The 22,930-nt window shown below is 40.6% G+C and overlaps 2 protein-coding genes and 1 long non-coding RNA gene across 3 annotated transcripts; 2 read left to right on the forward strand and 1 right to left on the reverse strand.

Moving 5' to 3' along the window:
* The first annotated feature begins 969 nt into the window (after nt 1–969).
* Nucleotides 970–3,650, forward strand: haus7 (HAUS augmin-like complex, subunit 7). Its single transcript, XM_004070297.4, has 9 exons — nt 970–1,120; nt 1,218–1,333; nt 1,431–1,492; nt 1,575–1,636; nt 1,723–1,904; nt 2,118–2,226; nt 2,973–3,182; nt 3,328–3,439; nt 3,508–3,650. Exons 1-9 carry the CDS (start codon nt 1,067–1,069, stop codon nt 3,609–3,611), a joined length of 1,011 nt encoding a protein of 336 aa, XP_004070345.1. The 5' UTR covers nt 970–1,066; the 3' UTR covers nt 3,612–3,650.
* A 123-nt stretch (nt 3,651–3,773) lies between these two features.
* Nucleotides 3,774–4,788, reverse strand: mrpl49 (mitochondrial ribosomal protein L49). Its single transcript, XM_004070296.5, has one exon. It carries the CDS (start codon nt 4,721–4,723, stop codon nt 4,214–4,216), a length of 510 nt encoding a protein of 169 aa, XP_004070344.1. The 5' UTR covers nt 4,724–4,788; the 3' UTR covers nt 3,774–4,213.
* Nucleotides 4,789–6,443: 1,655 nt separating this feature from the next.
* LOC144993874 (uncharacterized) lies at nt 6,444–9,173 on the forward strand. The gene is made up of 3 exons (XR_013657154.1): nt 6,444–6,707; nt 6,904–8,289; nt 8,486–9,173. It is a non-coding gene; the product is annotated as an uncharacterized LOC144993874 (long non-coding RNA).
* Nucleotides 9,174–22,930: the final 13,757 nt, after the last annotated feature.

Here is a 22,930-nt window from a genome sequence, read left to right on the forward strand (position 1 = left end):
AAATCCATTGTTCTAAACTGGAATCAAAAGGGGTGAATCTTTATGTGAACATAATCCCATATAAGACAAACTGCTAATGATAGCACGAAAAGAAATGAACGGAGAGCTTGTCAACATGGTAATCATATTCTAACCAAAACTGAAAGCTTCTAAATTTTTCACAAAGTTTTTGGGATTATGAAAGTGGTAGGAATTTAAACCTGTGAAAATATGTAGCTTCGGCATACAATTTAAACAGCTATAATTATTTATAATTTTCGATTGTAATTAATTATAATTAAGTTCATTTATTTCCTCATAGTTTAAAAGGTCATGTAGGCTTGATAAATACATGACAGGCTTTCCATTGTAATCTCTTTGCAGCCATGTTACATTTATTTTCTTTTTTTTATTTCTACATTAATTCTTTAAAAATATTTCTAGTCCTTTTAAGGAGTAATTCTCTACTATTTCATCTCAGACTCCATTGGTAGGCTTTCTTTTGGTCATACATAGAACACAGTGCATTTAATATTAAGGTTCAGACACAGGCCTGAACCTCTAGAGATTTCCTTCACTTCTGGAATTCATTTTTCATCCTTTATGTAAAACACTCTCTTTTCTATTGGTTGACAAAAACAAAGAAAATCAACAAAATAGTAGTGAATAGTGAGAAAATTTGAGTTTGATGGTACATTTCCTTGTTGTACCAATCGGTATTGACCTAACTAACTACTGTGAAGCTCATTGAATACTGATTGGAGAATGGGATGTCATCCTGCAGCAGTGTGTGGACCAGGATTGGTCGAAGATGCCAGGCTGTTGTGGCTATGCAGGGTTCTTCCACACTCTACTGATCACGAGGTTACAACGTGTGTAGTTTTCTCAACCTAACCTGACAAAATAAATAAAAGTGCAATAGAATAAAATAAGAGAAAACAAATATGCAACACTTAAAAATAATTACTTTTAATGTGGTGACACAGTAATTGAGTTACTCAGTCTACGTGCAGTTACAATGCCGGGCCACTAGAGGGCCTCTCGAGGTTTACAAAAGCTGCATCGAAGAAGAAGACGTGTTTGGAAAATGGCGGGTCCTTCCACACACCTACTTGCTCGCCGTGTTTACGATTCGCTACAGGTTTGAAAACAAACTTTTTAAAAATTACGTCTATTACGTCTAGGTCACGTGACATCATTTTAGTGAGTCTTCGTGCAGAGCTGTGTTTGTGTTGCAGGCTGCGTCCTGCCCCCTGCTCCCGGGTCTGGATCTGCGGGAAGCAGACACCATGTTGCAGCTGCTCTGCAGCCCCTCAGAGCTGCGCTCCAGCATCCTGGCCTGGATCTTCAGCAGGTACAAACCACCTTCTGCTTCTGGACTCCATTTTCCACAGTAGATTAAAGAAGTTCAGCTTTAATTATGTTTTGTTTTTTGGCTGCTTCCTTCACAGCATCGTTCCAAGCTTTGTCAGCAAAGCAGTTTCAGTGAAAAACCCAGATGTTCTGACCAAAGGTGGAAATGAAATAACTTTCTTTAAAATTTCACCTCACATGAAGGGATGGTTTTACAGCTGTGCTGTTTTCCCGTTCATTAGAAATGGCTGCAGTTGGGGAAGAGCTGATGCTCTGCAGAAAGGATGACTTCGACCTGATCAGAGTGAGTGTCACCTTGATTATTTTCCTGTTTAATATCTGCACTCTTGTGGTAAACTGTCGGTTTTGCTTGTCTGTGTTGTATTTAAGGGTAATACGAGTCCTTTGCGGCAGCTTTGCTTCCTGGAGCAGCTTTTAACCCTAATCTCAGACACGGCAAAGCCCTGTGGATCCGGTGAGGCTCTCCTGAGCGAGCTCTTCGCTGATGAGAATCTGCCACACCTCAGACAGATGCTGGAACCTGCGCTCAACCCCTGGCCGGTAAACATCAGGTCTGTCCGAGTCCCCTCCGTGCAGCATTCATGGAAGCAGCTCAAAGATTTATGAGCCCACTCAGAAATATCCTGCCGATTCTTCAGCATCTTCCAGACTACAGGGCTTCCGATCTGCAGATCGGTGTCTGTCCATGTCTGGAATTGTTGGGGAAAAAAAAGACATTTACTGGACTACTTCTTTGCATTTTTTCTCACTCCTTGTTTTTGCAGGGCTTTACATAAAAGCAGCAGGTCACCCTACAAACCCAGGAAGGAGGCTGGAGACGTGGCTGCTCTCCTGCAGAAAACTCAGTCAGAACTCGAGCAGCTGCAGTCAAAGGTGGGCATGCATGCAGTTTGTACCAAAGCTCGTGATGTGAGAGAAACTGTTAAAGAAAGCCTGAAGTATGATCAATGCTCTGTGACGAGGCAAACATTTTCACTTGATGTGGTCAGGAAAGGCACACATGTCATGTACATAGACAAATTCAAAGAGATTTACATAAAATATTTAAAGAAGCGTTTTAAAAAAAAATGTATACAAAGTTAAAATAAAGGGAAAGGAATCTTGAAGCAACAGTGTGGATGTAAACTTTTGAATACGAGCTAATCAAAGGCAAAAGACTGGATCTAGACGACCGGGGGGGTCTGGAGGACGTCAATCCTGTATTTTGATGCTTTATAAACCAGCAACTCAACTTTAATGTCTCTTCTCTGGCAAAAAGATGTTTGTCTTGAAGTGTGAAGGTTTGTTTTTGTCTTATTGTAAAAATCTGTTTCTTTAAAGGTGTTGAACAGAATCGTCCATTGCACACAAAAAATACAGAGAGAAAAACGAGATTGCTAAAAGACTTATTTGTACATTTCTAAAAGCCTTATTAACTTGCTCTAAAGATTAAAAAGCTTCAGTCATCTTTTTTTCCATACTATATTGAGTCTGTTTTGGTTGTTTTTGTCTATTTTAAAACGTGGTTTCAAAAAAATCTTTTATCCTGCAGACGTGTGAGTTACTGTGGTGCGTTTGAGTGCAGCTTGTGAACTGGCCGTTTGTCCAGGTTCTTACCATTTTAACCCCCCCCCCTGCAGTGTGACTTCCTGCACAGCCAGCAGAAAAGCCCGTCTTTCTGTGCCAGCTCGCTGCGTCTGGCAGCAGGTGACCTGCAGCAGCTGATGACGACCTTCTGCCCCGTCTACGAGAGCAACCTGAAAGCCCACTGCAGCAGAGAGCCGCCCAGCTTCAGCACCGGGACGGACATCTTCCAGAGGGTCCTGCAGCTGCTGCAGGCCTGCAACACGGTAAACTGGGACTCAGCTTTACCTGGACTCACCTGGAACTGTCTATCAGGAAGCTGCAGAGGAACAGGAGATTCCAGAGATGCAGCCTCCTCCACCCTGGTCCTTCCCTCCCTTCACAGTATCTGTGTGCTGTCGGCTTCCTCAGGAGCTGGAGATGCTGAGCCAAGTGCCAGAAGCTTCTGCATGTTTGGAGGAGGAGGTGAAGCAGCTGCAGACTCAGCCTCGCTACTGGAGTCACGGAGAAAAGCTCACGTTGGGTAAGTCAGATTCAGCTTTCTCGTCAGATTCTTTGCTCTGGCCTTTTGTGACGTCTTGTCCTCCTCAGCGGATCAGCTGAAAGAGTTTAACAGGAGGATTGGAGTTCTTCTCTACCAGATCTCCCCTGAACAAGCTCCACCTTCACCGGACAAAACTGACAAACAAGTGTAAATAACAGCTTCTTTGTAAATAAATGTTTTTTTTAAGTTACTCAAGTGTTTGTGTGGAACCCCCCCTTCCCATCATCGCCCATAACTCAGAACTGTTTCCTGCTAGCTTACAGCCCCTCACACCTCCAACCAACGTTAACAGAATAAAGACACTCAAATGACATTTTAAGCTTAATATCAATTTATGTCGATCAGAAAAATGCCTCCAAATCCCTGACTTTTAAAAATCTTTTAGAGTCAGGCTGGTTTTTGATAATTACACTGTGGTTGGAATTTCATTTTTAGGCTTAAGAAGCAGGTGACTGAGATGCATAATAGAAGAAAATGTTGAACTTCTTACATATTGAACCCATAGACATTTATACTGAACCCGACAGCTGCTGCAAAGACAAAGAGGGCTGAGATCAAAGCCCTGAGGCACTCCAAAGGAAAGAAAAGTCCACAAATAAGTTCTTGTATCTATAATGGAGCTTCAGTTTTTACACCAAAATTTACAGTTTCTGTATATTTCCAGACAGACATTTCTTCAGACTCAAGTTACAAACATGTATGAAGTCCAGGAGCATCTCAGCAGTTCCTCTGTTGACCCCCTCCTGGCTAAACTCAGAATCCTTTGCTGCTCAGCCAGCTTTTGAGCTCCTGGTCAAAGTGACCTTTGATCCTCAGGGTCATGGTGACCTCGTTGACCTGCGTGGGCATATCCTTCCCCGTGAGCTCCTGCAGGAACTGCTTCACGTCCTTCTCCAGAGCCCAGATGTCCCCCTCCACCTTCCGCACCAGCGTCATCTTACGGTTGCCGTGGGTCAGGTCGGTGTACACCGGGATGTTGTGCATGCGGGAGCGGCGAATCATGTAGGGCAGAGGTGGCGGAGTCTCCGCCGGGGGGGTCCAGCCGGAGGGAGCGGGACCGGCGTGCTTGGGCGGATCCGGGATCCGTGAAGGCGGGATGAGCCTTTCCACGAACACAAACTCCTCCGTGGACTCTATCAGAGCCGGTTTTTGTTGCTGCGGACTGGAGCTGGAGGCGAACCGGAGCCCAGCGGCGGACGATCCAGCATGGATGTGCACGAGAGCCGCGCGGAGCCTCGCAGCCCGAAGCACGAGACTCGACATGTTCAGCGCGAGGTCTTGACCGATGTCGAAGTAGGGAAGGACTTCCGGTTTTATGTAGTGACCCGGAAGTTATTTTCAATGAACATTTTTTTTAAAATTAATTTGCCTTATATGTGAATTTAAACGAAATTGTGTGTGTATTAGAATTTACAAATAAATTCTTTAGAAATCAAACAATGTGATGTATTTATTTACTGGTACCTATGCATACCATACATGACACATTGAATCTATAAAGTAAAGTTGCTCAAAATATAAGAAAACATGAAATTATTTACATGTGGGAACACAATAAAATGCTTGACAGCTTTAAGCCAATTAATCTGCTGACAGCATAATTGGTAAGCAACTGTGCAATTATATTTTTATAGTCTCAGATGTTCTATAGAGGCCATAGTAATTTACCTTCAGGTCCTGTAGAAGGACTTCCAAACATCTTAAAAATCCTAAAAACTGGGATGTTAAAGCCATGCTTTAATGGGGGGTTTGATGATTGGTTAGGCAAACTGACATCACAAGTTTTATCGGGATGAAGGAGTAATCCAAAATGTGTGAGAACACTGTGCAAGTGTCAAAGTTAGAAGGAAGAAAACTCTGTCAAACAGCTAAGTGGTGGTCATGCCCTTATCCACTAGAAGCTTTGTGACTTTTTGGAAGTCTTAGTTTCCTTTGAGGTCGTGATAGAAAAGGATATCTGCAAGGAGCGAGCTGAACAGGGAAGAAATGGCTCTGAGAAAGACGGCAGACGTCAAGGTGAGGAACATAGCGTTTACACGCATGCTCTGTAGAGACAAAGGCACTTAACAAGCATGAGGTCTGAGCATCTTCATGGATATTGTTGGATTTATGAACTCCAAATCTGCCATACATTCAATTAGAAACTGTTTCGATGACCTAGTGCACTTTAAATTGAACTTGGTAATAAAAAAAAATTTTCTCGGACAGTATCACAAATAGATCCAATATGGTCTGTTAATGTGTTTGTTTTTATGCAGGTGAACAAGTTTTCTGAAACACTTGTGATTAGGGGTGTACTGATTTATCGATGAATAGATTTCTATTCATATGATCTAACCAGATCGATCTGTCTGAAGTAGAATCAAATCGACCCAGAACAATAACAGAACATTGTCCCTATTTCTTGTATACTTGTTTGTTTGTACACATGTTTAATTTACACTTGATTATCTTGAAGAAATGCAAGGAATATGAAAAACCTCACCTGTCCAGGATCCATTTAAGGTCAGGGAATCAGATGATTAAAAATGAACCGATGTCGAAAGTGAATTGAATCGGTAATCACTAATTATGATGTGAATCAAATCGTTGTTAAAATGAATCTTTACACTCCTATCTGTGATGAATTATTTTGTTGTACACCACAGGGGAATGTAATCAAAAATACCTGACAAAGCATCTCCAGAAATTTCAGAAATATTTAAACAGATACTAGATCACATTTAGACACCAAAATGACTGATATTTGGTGTCAAGTGCAAACTGTAATGTTCTTCTTTTTTAATCCTTTAATGATTTTTTATAGTGGACTATGTTTGTGTATTTTTTTGTCTTCAAAACATTCAGAATAGGTCAGATTAGGGATTAAATGTATAATAATACTTCTCGGCAATGCATCCTGCAGTTTTTCCGGCTTTGTCTCCATCCGGCTTTGTGTCCTGCTGATTACGATGTTTCACTTTTGGTTTGAGTGTTTTCTCTTTACATTAGCTTTTGCATGTTTGTTTACTTTTTTCAGAAGGACATTTTCTAAAGTACTCTGCAAAAACTTTGGTGTTTGTGTCGTGACGGAGAACTTGTGTTGACATCTTCTTTTTTCTTGTCAAATAGAACTTTAAGGAAAAAACGATCAGGACAAGCACTTAAAACTGGACCGTCCGAGCAACACTGCTACCATCTTCGTCTTCTTCACCGTCATCATCAACATCTTAATCACGGCTATGGGATTTCAAAACTGCACTGTTAGGTGGGTCATCAGTGAAAGCAAACACACAAAGACCAGACTTTATATTATTTAATGACTTCTGCCAGTGTTCGGCAGCGGAGCCTCCATCAGTGGGTGAATGGGACTGTGACTGGAAAAGACTTAGGGCCTTTTAAGAAGGTAGTGCAGTGCCACATAAGTGAAGGCCATTTACCATTTCTGTTTTTTTTCTTCACAGCTCTGCACCGTCTACCAACCTACAAATATCTGAACCAAACCACATCCCCCGTCCAGGTGACCTGAACAGCACAGGAAGACTTTAGAGCCAACTTGAGCCAATACTATTGGAGCAAACTTTCATTTAAAGCAGAATAATCTTCTTGAACCTTGTCAGTCTGGTGTTTGTCCTTGACATGGCACTGAAATTAAAATCCCAGGCCTCATCTGTTTCTTCTGGTGTACCCCAAGATTCTGTCCTTGGCCTTCTTCTTTCATCACTTACCTCCTACCTCTTGGTAATATCTTCTGCAAATTTAGCATACATTTTCACTGCTTCATGGATGACTCAGCTCTATTTGTCTAGCAAATCTGTTCACTACAAACACGCATGTGGTTTCTTGATGATTGGAGAACAATTGTAAGTAATGTTTGTGCCACTCTGCCTGCATTAAAGAGTGTTATATATCCATACCTGGGGGGTATTCCAGAAAGCAGGTTATGCTAGCTCCCACGGTAACTTTGAGGCTAAGGCAGTTGATAACCTCAGCTTTCGGTTCCAGAAATGGAGGTATGTTTCAGGCTAGGTCAAGTTGCCATGGCAACTCATGCTCTGAACATAACCTGGTCTGCAGCAGGTTTAGTTGAAGGTTACTTTGTTTTCAGAGAGGTGAAGCAGCATGCCGTGTCCATTTGAAGATGATTTAGTGGATGAAGAAGCTCAGATAATACTTTTTCCACCATGAGAGGGTGATAAGACCACATATGGATGTTGGAAAAATCAACTTTTTTACTTTGATCTAACTTAATTATTTGCTTCAGTTAAGATAATTAAAAATCTTTTTTTTTTTTTTTTTGTTAAGTCAGTTTAAAAATAACACTTAGTTTTCATACAGTTATTTGGCTTTCATTCAAATTAATTCAATTAAGTAGGTGTAACTTTGGTGCTGCTGTTAGATCGGCACCACCAGGGATTGTTGGATATTTTTCCCTTTGCCTATCTGGACGGATTTGGGTTTAAGTGTGGGTAATTGACCAAATGTGTTTAGTTGTTTAGCAGTTTTACTGTGTTTCACCATGTTTTGCAGAGTTATTTTGTCCTACTTTGTTCAGGTCTCTGCACCATCAGGGAGAGGGAGGAAGAGGATTATGAGTTTATAGAGCACCCCTACAGTCAGTAAAAATATTGGTAATGTTGGAAAATTCCTAAATGAATGAACGCATTAACAGTTTACTGTTTTGTTCTTTTTATTGTTATAAAAATGAGGATCTGCTCAAACTTAGACACATGAGAGGACAAGCACTTAAAACTGGACCGTCCGAGCAACACTGCTACCATCTTCGTCTTCTTCACCGTCATCATCAACATCTTAATCACGGCTATGGGATTTCAAAACTGCACTGTTAGGTGGGTCATCAGTGAAAGCAAACACACAAAGACCAGACTTTATATTATTTAATGACTTCTGCCAGTGTTCGGCAGCGGAGCCTCCATCAGTGGGTGAATGGGACTGTGACTGGAAAAGACTTAGGGCCTTTTAAGAAGGTAGTGCAGTGCCACATAAGTGAAGGCCATTTACCATTTCTGTTTTTTTTCTTCACAGCTCTGCACCGTCTACCAACCTACAAATATCTGAACCAAACCACATCCCCCGTCCAGGTGACCTGAACAGCACAGGAAGACTTTAGAGCCAACTTGAGCCAATACTATTGGAGCAAACTTTCATTTAAAGCAGAATAATCTTCTTGAACCTTGTCAGTCTGGTGTTTGTCCTTGACATGGCACTGAAATTAAAATCCCAGGCCTCATCTGTTTCTTCTGGTGTACCCCAAGATTCTGTCCTTGGCCTTCTTCTTTCATCACTTACCTCCTACCTCTTGGTAATATCTTCTGCAAATTTAGCATACATTTTCACTGCTTCATGGATGACTCAGCTCTATTTGTCTAGCAAATCTGTTCACTACAAACACGCATGTGGTTTCTTGATGATTGGAGAACAATTGTAAGTAATGTTTGTGCCACTCTGCCTGCATTAAAGAGTGTTATATATCCATACCTGGGGGGTATTCCAGAAAGCAGGTTATGCTAGCTCCCACGGTAACTTTGAGGCTAAGGCAGTTGATAACCTCAGCTTTCGGTTCCAGAAATGGAGGTATGTTTCAGGCTAGGTCAAGTTGCCATGGCAACTCATGCTCTGAACATAACCTGGTCTGCAGCAGGTTTAGTTGAAGGTTACTTTGTTTTCAGAGAGGTGAAGCAGCATGCCGTGTCCATTTGAAGATGATTTAGTGGATGAAGAAGCTCAGATAATAATTTTTCCACCATGAGAGGGTGATAAGACCACATATGGATGTTGGAAAAATCAACTTTTTTACTTTGATCTAACTTAATTATTTGCTTCAGTTAAGATAATTAAAAATCTTTTTTTTTTTTTTTTTTGTTAAGTCAGTTTAAAAATAACACTTAGTTTTCATACAGTTATTTGGCTTTCATTCAAATTAATTCAATTAAGTAGGTGTAACTTTGGTGCTGCTGTTAGATCGGCACCACCAGGGATTGTTGGATATTTTTCCCTTTGCCTATCTGGACGGATTTGGGTTTAAGTGTGGGTAATTGACCAAATGTGTTTAGTTGTTTAGCAGTTTTACTGTGTTTCACCATGTTTTGCAGAGTTATTTTGTCCTACTTTGTTCAGGTCTCTGCACCATCAGGGAGAGGGAGGAAGAGGATTATGAGTTTATAGAGCACCCCTACAGTCAGTAAAAATATTGGTAATGTTGGAAAATTCCTAAATGAATGAACGCATTAACAGTTTACTGTTTTGTTCTTTTTATTGTTATAAAAATGAGGATCTGCTCAAACTTAGACACATGAGAGTTCAGGAATTATAATTCATTACGATGGAAAAAAGATTACTTGAATTGGAGTAATATGACATATAGTTAAATAAATATATAAATTTGAGTTGTATTAACAACTATTGAGTTTTATAGACGTGAGAAATTAGGTTGAATAAATTTAACTGAATTACTTGTTACCAACAGAAATAATTCATTTAAGTTTTAAGTTGGCAGAATTGGATAAGTTATATATATATATATATATATATATATATATATATATATATATATATATATATATATATATATATGCGTCATAGAGTGGGTCGTAGAGTGGGTCGTAGAGTGGGTCTTTAACAAAGGCAATGAATTTAGAATGATTGTAGTTTCATAGAAAAATAGTCCACTCATATTTATTTCTGGAACAAAATTTTTGTTACATGTAAAATTTCCCAGTCAAGATAACCGCTGATTGTATATTTTATGCATAAGTATTGTTAAAAACGGGTGTCATGATTGGTTAGACAAACTGACATCACAAACCAGTTTATTGGGATGAAGGAGAAATCTGAAATGTGTGAGAAGTCTGTGCATCATCATGGAGATTCTTGGCTAAATCTGTCACTGTTTTGTTGACCTGCTGCACTTGGACTCGAACTGATGTTAACAGAAATGTTATTTGTGTTTTCTCTGATTGTCTCCAGAAGGAATCGATAAGGTCTGTAAATGTGTTTGTTTTTATTTGAATGCAGAGACATGAGTTCTCCAGCTGAATGATCCAGCTGTACACCACAGGGTGACATAATCAAATGTACCTGACAAAACATGTCCAAAGACTTTCTGGTCTTTGGAAACTTTAAAAAGTGTTTTCATAGGATTACAATCAACTGAAGTGAAGTTAAAGAGAATCAGATAAATTTGGTCAAAACTAAATCCATTTGCTTTCAGGTCCTGTAGAAGGGATCCTGATCAAGCATTTTAAATAATCTGTGATGTTAAAACCATGAGGGCATCATGATTGGTTGGGCAAACTGACATCACGAATAATTATATTAGGATGAAGGAGAAATCCAAAAAGTGGAAGAGGAGGAGAATGTAGCCATGAGGTGGGTCCAAGCCAGGGTCTCATTGTGCCGGTCCCAAGCGCAGATATATACAAAGAGTTGTGTTAGAAAGAGCATCCGATAAAAATCTTTGCCAAACCAAACATGCAAATCAGATCCTATGATATCCATAGCAGATCAGGTGAGGCCCGGGTTAACAATGACCACCACCTTTGCAGTTCACCTGTGCAGGTAAAACAGAGTGTCTGATAGAGTGATGAGTCTGAAGATAGATATGGAAGGTGGGATGTTTAATGTTGTTAGTGGGTACACCCCACAGGTAGGATGTGAGCGGATGGAGAAATTCTGGTTGGACCATGATAAAGTGATGATGAGCATCCCTAGCAGGGAGAGAGTTGTCATTGGTGCAGATTTCAATGGACATGTTGGTGCAGGAAAAAGATTTGTGATTTCACTTTCATCCTCTGTTAGCTGTTTTTTTGGTGATCTTGATAAATTTATTTTAGGGATCTTATTGATTTGTGCTTTAACTCTGTGCAGTGTTTTTGATTTTTTTGAAAGGTGTTTTCTTCTCCCAGCCCTAACTGATCTATGTTTCTGCAGCAGCACCAAAGCTTGACCTTCAAGAATTGTTTTTTGAAGTTGAAGTAATTCACAAATGCACTCAGGACGAGAATAAATGTTATTTCAACCACAAATTCAGAGGTTCTACAGTTTTGTTCAATGTGCTAAAAATGTCTAAAATCCCAATATTCTGACATGATTCACTTTTTGGCTAAACGCTATAAAAACGGTTGTTGCAGAATCAATTTTTTGATTATTATTTTATGCCTTTTAAAGAGATAATTAAAGATGTGAAAACCTTTTAGTTTTATTTGTTCTGGACAAACCTCCAAAAAAGAAAAATCTCAATCAAATGCAAAAAAACTGCAGTAAATTTCGGTCATTTGACCAAGAGGCAAAACAATAAAAATAAAATAAGATTCAGATAAAAAAGGAACAAAAACTGCAGCCAGAGTAAATAAAAAAAGGCTTTAAAAGTTGTAAAAAGTCTGCAGAAAAAATGTTAAAACAATAAAAAAAAGAAGAAAAGAAAACTTTGATGTTTTCAATTCAATTCAATTTTATTTGTATAGCCCAAAATCACAGCGACAGTCGTCTCAATGGGCTTTGTACCGGTAATTGTAAAGAAAACATCATATCAAAAGGACCATGAATACATAGAATTCAATAAAAAAATTTAAACTAAACTAACTAAAAAGCCTAAACTAAACTGGGCATCCCTGCCCACGGACAACCCTGGACAGCCGATGTACCAGAACTCATAGAGAAGAATTAGCTTGTCTTTTAAGCCTAACTTTGAATGTAAAACTGTGTCGGCCTCTCTTACATGAGCTGAGAGTTTATTCCATAAAACAGGAGCTTGATAACTAAAGGCTCTACCTCCAACTGTGCCTTTACAAATTCTAGGAACCACAAGCAGACCTGCATTTTGTGAGTAAAGTGTTCTGTTTGGGGGGTAAGGGACTATGAGGTCTTTACTATAGGATGGGGCCATTCCATGTAAGGCCTTATACTAGTGTAGGAGAATTATTGTTTTAAAAAACAGAATCCAGAAGTTCTTTAAAAATATTTGTGGTACTTCTGAATGATAAAATGTGTGATTTAATCATAAATCAGTAAAGTTTAATGATGACATTTTTCAAATCAAATCAAATCAATTCAAACTTTAGTTATAAAAAAGCGCTTCTCAAATATTGCGCAACCCGAAGTGCTTTAACATTTAAAACAAAAACAAACAAAAAAACACAACAGGCTGCAACAGGCTGATCCACATCGCAGAACGAAGCCTCTCCGAAAGTTTTTGCCCTCATCTCAGGGACAACTGAAAGTCCAGCACCAGAGGGCCTCAGGTTCAGCGAGGACTCATACTTTAAAAGTAAATCACATAAATAGGACGGCCCAAGACCATTAAAACATCTTAAAATCAATTCTGAAACACACAGGGAGCCAATGAAGCGATTTTAAAACAGGTGTAATTTGTTCCCGCCCCCTGGTTCCTTAAAAGTAATGGCTGATATGATTATTGAATTTTCAATAAATTTTAATTTATTGTTACTTTTGAACGTTTCAAGTCATTTCAGTGAGCTTTGTGGACTTTCTTTCTTTAACTGAGGGGTACCAACAACTTTTTCCACCACTGTCGGTTAGCAGGAGGATTTTGAACTTGATTCTAGAATCAACTGGCAGCCAGTGAAGTGAAACCAACACAGGAGTGATGTGATGTCTTCTGTTAGTTCCTGCTAACAATCTAGCTGCTGCATTTTGAACAAGCTGGAGACTTCTTAAGGAACTCTTAGGACACACTGCTTACAAAGAGTTACAGTAATCCAGCCCAAATGTAACAATGAGTTTTTCAGCATCACTTTCAGATAGAATATTTCTGACCTTAGCTAATGCAGTATTTTTTTTAAATGCAGTTTTACTTGCCTGCGATATGTGAGTCTTAAATGATAAATCCTGGTAAAAAAAAACCTGGTTTCCAACTGTTGAATATTATAGACACAGCATTTGTTGCTGTTAAATAAGAGAAACAGTCAACCTTAAAAGCTCAAACTTTGATGAAAAATGCATAGTTGCAGGACTTCTTACAAATTAAAAAATTATTACAAAGAATTTTTAAAAACAATTTCTAAACATAAAGAAGTTTTAGAATACTTTGACATGTAATTTAAATTATTTAGAAAAGCCCAACAATAAGTCAATAATAAGTTAATAATAAAGCAGTAATAAGTCAATAATAATAATAAATAATAACAATAAACAGATAATAAGTTGATAATAATAAATAACAATAATAAATCAATAATAAGACCATAAATAATAATAATAATAATAATAATAATAATAATAATAAACACCATCTATGCCGATCACATTGACTCTGATGAAGCTGCGGTTTTGAGTCTTGATGCGCATAAAGCCTTCGACCAGGTTGAATGGCTTTACCTGTTTGAATCGCTGTGAGGGTTTGGGTTTGGTAAAATGTTCATATCTTGGGTGAAACTAATATATGCAGGTCTGTTGTGTTCAATCCTGACTAATGAGGAGAGATCACCACCATTTCCGTTACAGTGTTCTGTCCAGCAGGGCTACCCTCTTTCTCCTGCCCTGTTCGCCTTAGCTTTGGAACCTCTTGCTATTAAAATAAGAACACATCCACATATCCAGGGCCTTCTGGTCAGAGGAACAGAAACTGTTATTAGCTTGTATGCAGACGATGTATTGTTATACTTGCGGAATGCTAGGGAGTCTGTGCCCCTCCTTATTGATTTGATTACATCTTTCCTCAAAATGTTCCTTTTAAAATGTTCCTTTTAAAATAGCCTGTGACCATTTCACTTACCTGGGCCTGACTATTCCTAAAGACCCTAAATTAATCTTTACCTTGAATTTCACAAAATTTGTATCAAAATTAAAGCAGAATATTGAGTCTTGGAAGACTCTTGCTTAATCCATGATCGGCCGAATAAACTCTTTAAAAATGTTTTTTCTGCCTAGATTCTTGTATCTATGCCAGAATCTCCCTATTTACCTCACAGCCTCCTTCTTTAAGGAGTTAGACTCAATAATCACTTCTTATATCTGGAATAATAAAAATGCTCGAACCTCAAAGTCACATTTACAAAAATCCAAGTTGGAAGGAGGTCTTGGCCTACCGGAATTCAAACATTACTGGGCTGCTAATATCAGAGGATTGATGTTTTGGCAGCAGGGATCGCCAGACACCATTGGTCCCACCACTCCGCTCCAATATGCCATTGTGCTGTTTCATGCATGTCCAATGCAGGAGCCTTTGAACACCTTTCTCATATCACGACTCTGGAGACCGTCGAACGTTGTCAGCAGGTTTAATGATACTTAAAAGGGTAAAACTGAAAGCAAATGGTCAATACAATTAGCATATATGTATGCATAGCATTGCATCATAATTTTACAAACTCCAAAAATAATAGACTGATAAACATGTTTCTTTTATAGAAAATCAAATGTTCCAAAATTAAATTTTAAGCACGTACTGGCGATGCAACCTCTCACTTGAAACGAATGCAGCAAAGTCCTTCCCCTGACACAACGAAGTGCATGCATGCTAGCGGGTTCTTTCTGCTTCTGCACGTGCACTTTTCAACAAAGATTTTTTCAAACAAGTGGGCTGAACAACGATGCCCGGCGCGATCGCTAGAGGTCTCCAAAAACACGCTCAAAATAATCAGTCCATTATAAGAAGATTTAAAACATTCATTAAACACCATAACTTTTACTCATAACAGAACACTCCCCGCCTGGCATGAGTAAATGCCACTTTTCAGGATTAGAAAATAACAAGTACATCTTATGAGGGAACCAAAAGGACGACCTCAGAAATAGGTCTAGTAAAGCACCTTGTACCATCTGATTTGGCAATTTTAACTTCTACAGAACGTATTTTGCCATCTTTGCTCGGGAACACATGAGTTATGAGTCCAAGAGGCCATTCGTTTCTTGGTACTTGACAGTCTTTGAGCACAACAACACTTCCTACACTCATGTTAGGTTGGGTATTCTGCCACTTGCGACGAGGTTGAAGAGTATGAAGAAACTCTTTCTTCCACTTGTCCCAAAACAAATTTGACAAGTGTTGGACCTGGCGCCACTGATGCTTGTAAAGGTCTGATGCTGTGAAGTTTCCAGCTGGGGCTTGAAGAGAGGTCTCCTTTTGAGTTAGAAGAGTGGCTGGGGTCAAGACGAAAGGGTCGTTTGGGTCTGATGAAACTGGGACAAGAGGTGTGCAGTTGATAATGGCTGCCACCTCTGCCATAAAGGTGACAAGGACATCATGAGTGAGTTTAGTGGTCTTGAGCTGAAAAAACATAGAGTCCAATATTCTCCTGGCTAGTCCAATCATTCTTTCCCATGATCCACCGAAATGGGAAGCATGTGGAGGGTTAAATGTCCATGTGCATCCATGTTCCTTCAGGTAAGTGAGTACAGCTGTGTCGTCAAGGTTTGAGGGAAATTTGAGCTCTCTACATGCACTGACAAAGTTAGTGCCACGATCTGAGCGAATGCTTTTCACGGGTCCCCTCGTGGCCATGAATCGCCTGAATGCATTAATGAAGCTGGATGTGTCAAGTGAATCTATTACTTCGATGTGAACTGCTCTAACGCTTAGGCAGGTGAATATGACAGCCCATCTTTTGTTTTGGTTGACACTTCCTCTTGTGCGTCTGGAAGACACAAGCCATGGGCCGAACACATCTAAACCTACATTTGTAAATGGAGGGTCAGTTGTGAGGCGATCTGGAGGGAGATTTGCCATTTTTTGTGTGCTCAGTGGGCCACGGAGTCTTTTGCAAGTTATGCAGTGATGGATTACTGAGCTCACCTTTCTTTTGCCACCCACTATCCACCATCCAGCAGAACGAACAGCTCCCTCTGTGAATAGGCGGCCTTGGTGATGAGTCTTCTCATGAAAATACATTATGAGGAGAGTTGCAACATGATGGTGGCCAGGGACAATGAGTGGGTTCTTTTCAGCTTGACTTAGACTTGAGTTACTGATACGACCACCTACTCTGAGAAGCTCCTTTTCATCCAAATAGGGGTCCAGGTTTTTGAGAGGACTGGTTTTGGGTAGTTCCTCTTGTTTCCGTATATATTTGATTTCCTGTTCGTAAACATCCTGTTGCACTGCTTGAATGATGATGTTTTGAGCTTGATCATACTCGTCAACAACGAGTCCTGTCTTGCAATAGTGCCACCCACGGCAGTGGTTGTCTTTGTTTGGTGAATACTTGAAATTACAAATTGTGTGTATGAGACGTGTGATAGCACGTGTGAGAGACTTCCAGGTGGAAAACTTTGTAAATCTGTTAGATCCGAGTTGCTTGGATGTGGCTGTAGTTTTCAGTGCAGTCACCTGGGGTCGTACCTCTGAGTCCATGCTAGGCTCTACAAGGTCATAAGAGTCGTCTGGAGGACTTAAATGATGGAGCAAGAAGTCAGGGCCAGTGAACCAGTTGCAAAGGGGCAGTTGGTATGCAGAAAGAGAACGCGTGGCGTGATCTGCAGGATTCTGACTGCTGGCTACATAACGCCACTGATTTGGATGAGAGGATTTGTGAATTCTGGAGACACGATTACTGACGTAGACATAGAATCTTCTAGTCTCGTTGTAGATATAACCTAGAACTACTTTACTATCTGTATAGAATGTAGTGTAGTCTAGTTCAATGTCGAGTTCAACTGAGATGAGGTCTGCAAGCTCCACTGCTAACACGGCCGCACTTAGTTCAAGTCTTGGTATAGTCTGGTCTGGTCGTGGTGTTAGCTTTGCTTTGCCCATAACAAAACCTACTTGGCAGTTCCCTTCTGCATCTGTTACCCTTAAATAGGCTACTGCAGCTATGGCCTTAGTTGACGCATCCGAAAAAACACACAACTCCTTTTTTGTGGCCTTTGAGGGAGAAATGTCTGTGTATACTCTAGGAACAGTAAGGTTAGACAGTTCCTTGAGCGAATCTTTCCAGAGAGACCAAGACTCTTCCATTTCTGGGGGCAATTGAGCATCCCAGTCACCACTATTCACCGTGAATTTGCGGAGGATAAACTTTCCCTGTACAGTGACAGGTGCCACAAAGCCTAGCGGATCATATAGGCTGTTGATTGTTGACAAAACGCCTCGCCTAGTAAAAGGCTTTGCTTCGTCTGACACTCTAAAGGTGAAGCAGTCTTTGCTTAAGTCCCAAAGAAGACCAAGGCTGCGTTGGATAGGGACTACATCTTTGTCAAAGTCTAGATCTTTCAGATCTTTAGCATGATCTTGTGAAGGGAATGCTTCCAACACTTCCTTTCTGTTAGCTGCTATCTTATGCAGTCGTAGATTTGAGTCTGCGAGGGTATCACGAGTTCTTTGAAGTAGAGATACAGCCATTTCGACAGTGGGTAGGGATTGAAGTCCATCATCCACGTAGAAGTCACGCGTGACAAACTGTTTGACATCTGGATCACAGTCTGGCTCGTTTTGTAAAACGGACTGATGTAAGCCGTATATAGCCACTGCTGGCGATGGGCTATTCCCAAAGACATGGACCCTCATCCTACACTCAATGAGGTCTTTGGAAAGATCATTGTCGCGAAACCACAAGAACCGCAAGTAGTTTCTGTCTTGCTCTCGCACATTAAAACAGTAAAACATCTGTTCGATGTCTGCTGTGAATGCAACAGCTTCTTTTCTGAAACGCATTAAAACGCCTAACAATGAGTTATTAAGGTCTGGGCCTGTTAGTAACACATCGTTCAGCGAAACACCTTCATACTTGGCGCTGCTGTCAAAGACGACCCTAATCTGTTTAGGCTTACGAGGGTGGTAGACACCAAAAAGTGGTAAATACCAACATTCTTCTCCGTCTGCTAGTGGGGGGGCAATTTCTGCATGTTTGTTTTCGAATAGTTTGTCCATAAAGGTGATGAAATGTTCTTTCATTTCCTTTCTCTTTTCAAAGTTGCGGACTAACGACATTAGGCGGTTAAAGGCCTGTGATCTATTGTTAGGTAGCCTTTGGCGCTGCAATTTGAACGGTAATGGGGCTGTCCAGCTGTTGTCTGCATCTTTTTTTAGTCCTTCTTCCATTATTTTTAAGAAAGCATTATCCTGAATGGAAGGTGAGAGGTAATTGTCATACTTGGTATGTTTGAACACATTGCATCCAAGATGATCAATTTCACAGGCACCGTCTGCAAACTGGGAAGTGAAGTTGAACGGAACTTGTATTTCACATTGTCTTTCTTTTATATTGAGAACGTTGGGACATGGTTCGAACATTGTGGGGCGGCCCTTCTCAGTTGCGTTTGTGAACAAAGTCTTTACCGCAAGAGTTTTGTGGACATCGCCTAAGCACACATTTCCCACAATGACCCATCCCAGATCTAATTTTTGTGCATAAGGTGCGTTGTTAGGGCCACTTATCTGTTTGCATACTTTGTGGACTCTAATGGCATCCCGTCCAAGAAGCATCAGAATGGGGGCATTAACGTCAAGTTCGGGGATTAGATGGGCTACTGACTTAAGGTGGTTGTGGTGCATGGCTGCGCTGGGCGTGGGTATTTCGTCTCTGTCATTTGGGATGTTTTTGCATTCAATGAGAGTAGGTAGCGGGATGTGGACTGAACCGTCTACGGCTGCCACAACATAACCTGTAGCTCTCCTGCCCATTATCTCCTTTGTACCTGCACATGTCTTAAGTGAGTAAGGAGAACTGGGGCCACGGTCATTAAACAACTCAAAAAACTCTGGCCGCACTAACGATCTGTTACTTTGTTCATCGTGAATGGCATAGAGCCTTATTGCTCGTTCTGGGTTTCCTGCCGGATACACTTTGACAAGACAGATTTTAGAGCATGATCTCCCTGCTTCATTTGCCCCACAAACCTGTGTGCATTTGGAAGAAATTTCTTCCAGTTGAGCGGAGTCCAGCTCCCCGCCGTGCTCTGCTGCAGGTTCAGTTTCTTTCAACCAGGGTGCTGGTCCTGCATGGAGAGCAGTGCAGTGTTTCTCGTTGTTGCACTCAGAACACTGCACCTTCGCTTCACAGTTCTTAGCAACGTGTGACGAGGAAGCACAGCATTTGAAGCATATATTGTTCTCTCTTAAAAACGTCTTTCTCTCCTCCAGTGTTTTCATGTGGAACGCTCTGCATTTGGAAAGAGGGTGGGGCTTCTTATGAATAGGGCAAAGTTTCTCAATGTCAAAATGTCGGTCTGCATATCTTTGTGAGTTTGAGGTAAAGTGAGGGACAGCTGTTGTTTTCTGTACTGATATTTCTCTTTGTCTGTTTCCCTTCCAAGGTGGTTTGTCTGATTTTACTGCATCTTGGGTTAATGTAAAGTTAAAGCTGGGATCATTTCTCGAGTTAGCTTCCTGAGTGACAAAGTCCACAAAAACATGAAATGGAGGAAAGGATACACCTCTTTCCCGCTTGTAGCTAGCTCCTACTGAAATCCACCTCTCTTGCAGGTTGAAAGGGAGTTTTTGCACAATAGGATTCACCCCTCTCGCTGTATCTAAAAAGGCAAGACCAGGGAGGTCTCCTTCCGCCTTAGCACTCTGCATTTCCATCAGCAGGTCACTAAACTTTCTAAGTTTTGTGTAGTCTTTAGATGTAATTTTGGGAAACGTGTCAATTCTTTTGAAAAGTGCATCTTCAATCACTTCGGCTGAGCCATAACATCGTTCAAGTCTGTCCCATATCATGTTGAGACCATCCACTGGATTGTTAATGTGTATAGCTCTGATTCGCTCTGCGTGTTCAGCAGATTCTTTGCCGAGCCACTTTAACATCAAGTCCATCTCCTCACTTGCTGTGAGGTCTAACCCATTTATTGCGTTTACAAATGAGCGTTTCCAAGCTCTGAAACTTTGGGGTTCATCATTGAACTGGAGCAGTCCTGATGCCACTATTTCGCGACGTGCAAAGTATTTAATGAAATCGCTTTCATTAGAGTTTCTGGATTTTTGATGAGGGGGATTTGTGCCATAGAAGCCAGGTGAAGGTGGTCGATTTGAACGGTGGGGACTGTAACTTTTATTGCCATGGGAAAAAGGAGCAGGGACTGGTGAGTTTGGCACATGGTCAGCATAATTTGGAAGGCCAACTTGAATTTGATGTGAATCCTTCTCTCTTGTCATGTGTAATGACTGGTTGCTGGTGGGATCTGGCTTACCTCGAGGTGCATTTTCATCTTGTGTTGGCTGACGAGCAGTGTCCCCTTCTTCCTTTAAAAGTGAAGCCTGGCTCATGACATATTGTCTGGTGCGTTCAGCTGTTACAGAGGAAGATGGGTTGCTCCTCACTTCTGAATGAGAGGCGACTGCTGCTTCTAATGCCTCTGCTTCAGCTACGGCTGAAGCTACATCCTTTTCTTGTTTTAGAATTTCAAGTGATGCTTCAATTTGGGCTTTTTCCACTTTCAAATTCATTTCTTTAGCTGCAAAACTGAGGCGGGCTTTGGCCGCTTCAGCCTTTGCTCTTGCCTTAGCTGCTGCAGAACCCGTGGAGGAGGTACACGAAGCCTCTGATCGTGTCTTGAAGGATGACGCTTTGTTGGACATGGTGGAGTTGACTAGGTGACGACTGCTGGATCACTGCTGTATGCCGTGTTGCGTTGAGGCGTAGTAGTGGTCAGCTTCACTCTAGTGTACCTGGACTATGTTGACTTCGTCACATCCGGATGCCGCCGTTTTACTGTGCTGTTTCATGCATGTCCAATGCAGGAGCCTTTGAACACCTTTCTCATATCACGACTCTGGAGACCGTCGAACGTTGTCAGCAGGTTTAATGATACTTAAAAGGGTAAAACTGAAAGCAAATGGTCAATACAATTAGCATATATGTATGCATAGCATTGCATCATAATTTTACAAACTCCAAAAATAATAGACTGATAAACATGTTTCTTTTATAGAAAATCAAATGTTCCAAAATTAAATTTTAAGCACGTACTGGCGATGCAACCTCTCACTTGAAACGAATGCAGCAAAGTCCTTCCCCTGACACAACGAAGTGCATGCATGCTAGCGGGTTCTTTCTGCTTCTGCACGTGCACTTTTCAATAAAGATTTTTTCAAACAAGTGGGCTGAACAACGATGCCCGGCGCGATCGCTAGAGGTCTCCAAAAACACGCTCAAAATAATCAGTCCATTATAAGAAGATTTAAAACATTCATTAAACACCATAACTTTTACTCATAACAGAACAGCCATAATCACTCTTTCTTGCCTCCTTGGGATGACAAATTGTATCAGGAATGGAATGAGAGAGGTTTGACTAAACTTGAAGATTTATACATAGATAACTAATTTGCATCATTTAATCAACTTAAACAAAACTTTAACTTTACCAATTCACATTTCTATAGGTACTTACAAATTATACATTACTTGCAGTCCAAAATTAAACTATTTCAAGATCTTCCAGCTGAACATGATCTCTATGACATTTTCAAAAGTCCCCCTGGCTCCAGACATTTGTTTTCTAGAATAGTGCATTTATTTGGTGGCAGCAGGGTGAAATCGACAAAAATGAAAGATGCTTGGAGCGAAGAGTTGGGCATAGAAATATCAGAATCAATGTGGGAAAAGTGTTTATCCAAGATTCACTGTTGCTTTATTAACAGCAGACACCAACTGATACCATTTAAAATCATCCATCGGCTCCACTACTCCAAAGTACGTTTGCACAAAATATATCCTTCAATTACTCCCATTTGTGATAAATGTAAAATATCTGAAGGCACATTGGCTCATGCTTTTTGGTCTTTTTCTTTCCCTCATTGGCTGGCTTTTGGAACAGAATATTTGACTGGTATTCCAAAGCTTGTGGTTGCTCTATTACACCCAATGCAGAGCTTGGCATTTTTGGCTGCATACCTACAAGAAATATCCCGACTGTAGTGCAGCAGCCACTAGAACTTGGGTTGATGACTGCAAATAGACAAATTTTGCGAGAGTGGAAATCTACGGCCTCTCCCTATTTTACAGAGTGGCTCACTGACATGCTATCTCTCATCCACATGGAAAAAATTCGCCACGTCAGGACTGCCTCAGTCAATGTTCACAATAAACTCTGGACACCATTTCCAAATCACTTACAGAAAGTCCAAATTATTTAGCTCTGTATTGAGACTGCATATTTCTGTCTTCTCTTTATGTCCTATTTGGACAGCCTGTAAATAAATATTGAATAGAATGTAACTGGCAATTATTTATTTACTTGTATTTTTTCATTCATTCTGTTTTGTAATGGTCTAAAGAGCACCTGAACTGTTTGTTTTGCTTGTCTGTGATTTTATATCTGTGATTTTGTATATTTAAAAACGAAAATAAAATATGTCTGAGTCTAGAGCTCCCAGCAAAAGGTCTAGAGACAGACCAAAGAGGAGGTTTATGGATGCAGTGAGGACAACGTGAAGACAGATGCTGAAGGCAGGGTTAGATGGGGGAAACTGATTTGCTGCAGCGACCCCTGAGGGGAAAGCGAAAGACATCAAGAGAGGAGGAGGAAAAATAGCTGTCAGACAGGTAAGTAGTGGCCACACCCTCACCT

This window comes from Oryzias latipes, chromosome 7, assembly GCF_053564925.1.
Source record: "Oryzias latipes strain Hd-rR chromosome 7, Olatipes_Hd-rR_3.1".
Lineage (NCBI taxonomy): Eukaryota > Metazoa > Chordata > Actinopteri > Beloniformes > Adrianichthyidae > Oryzias > Oryzias latipes.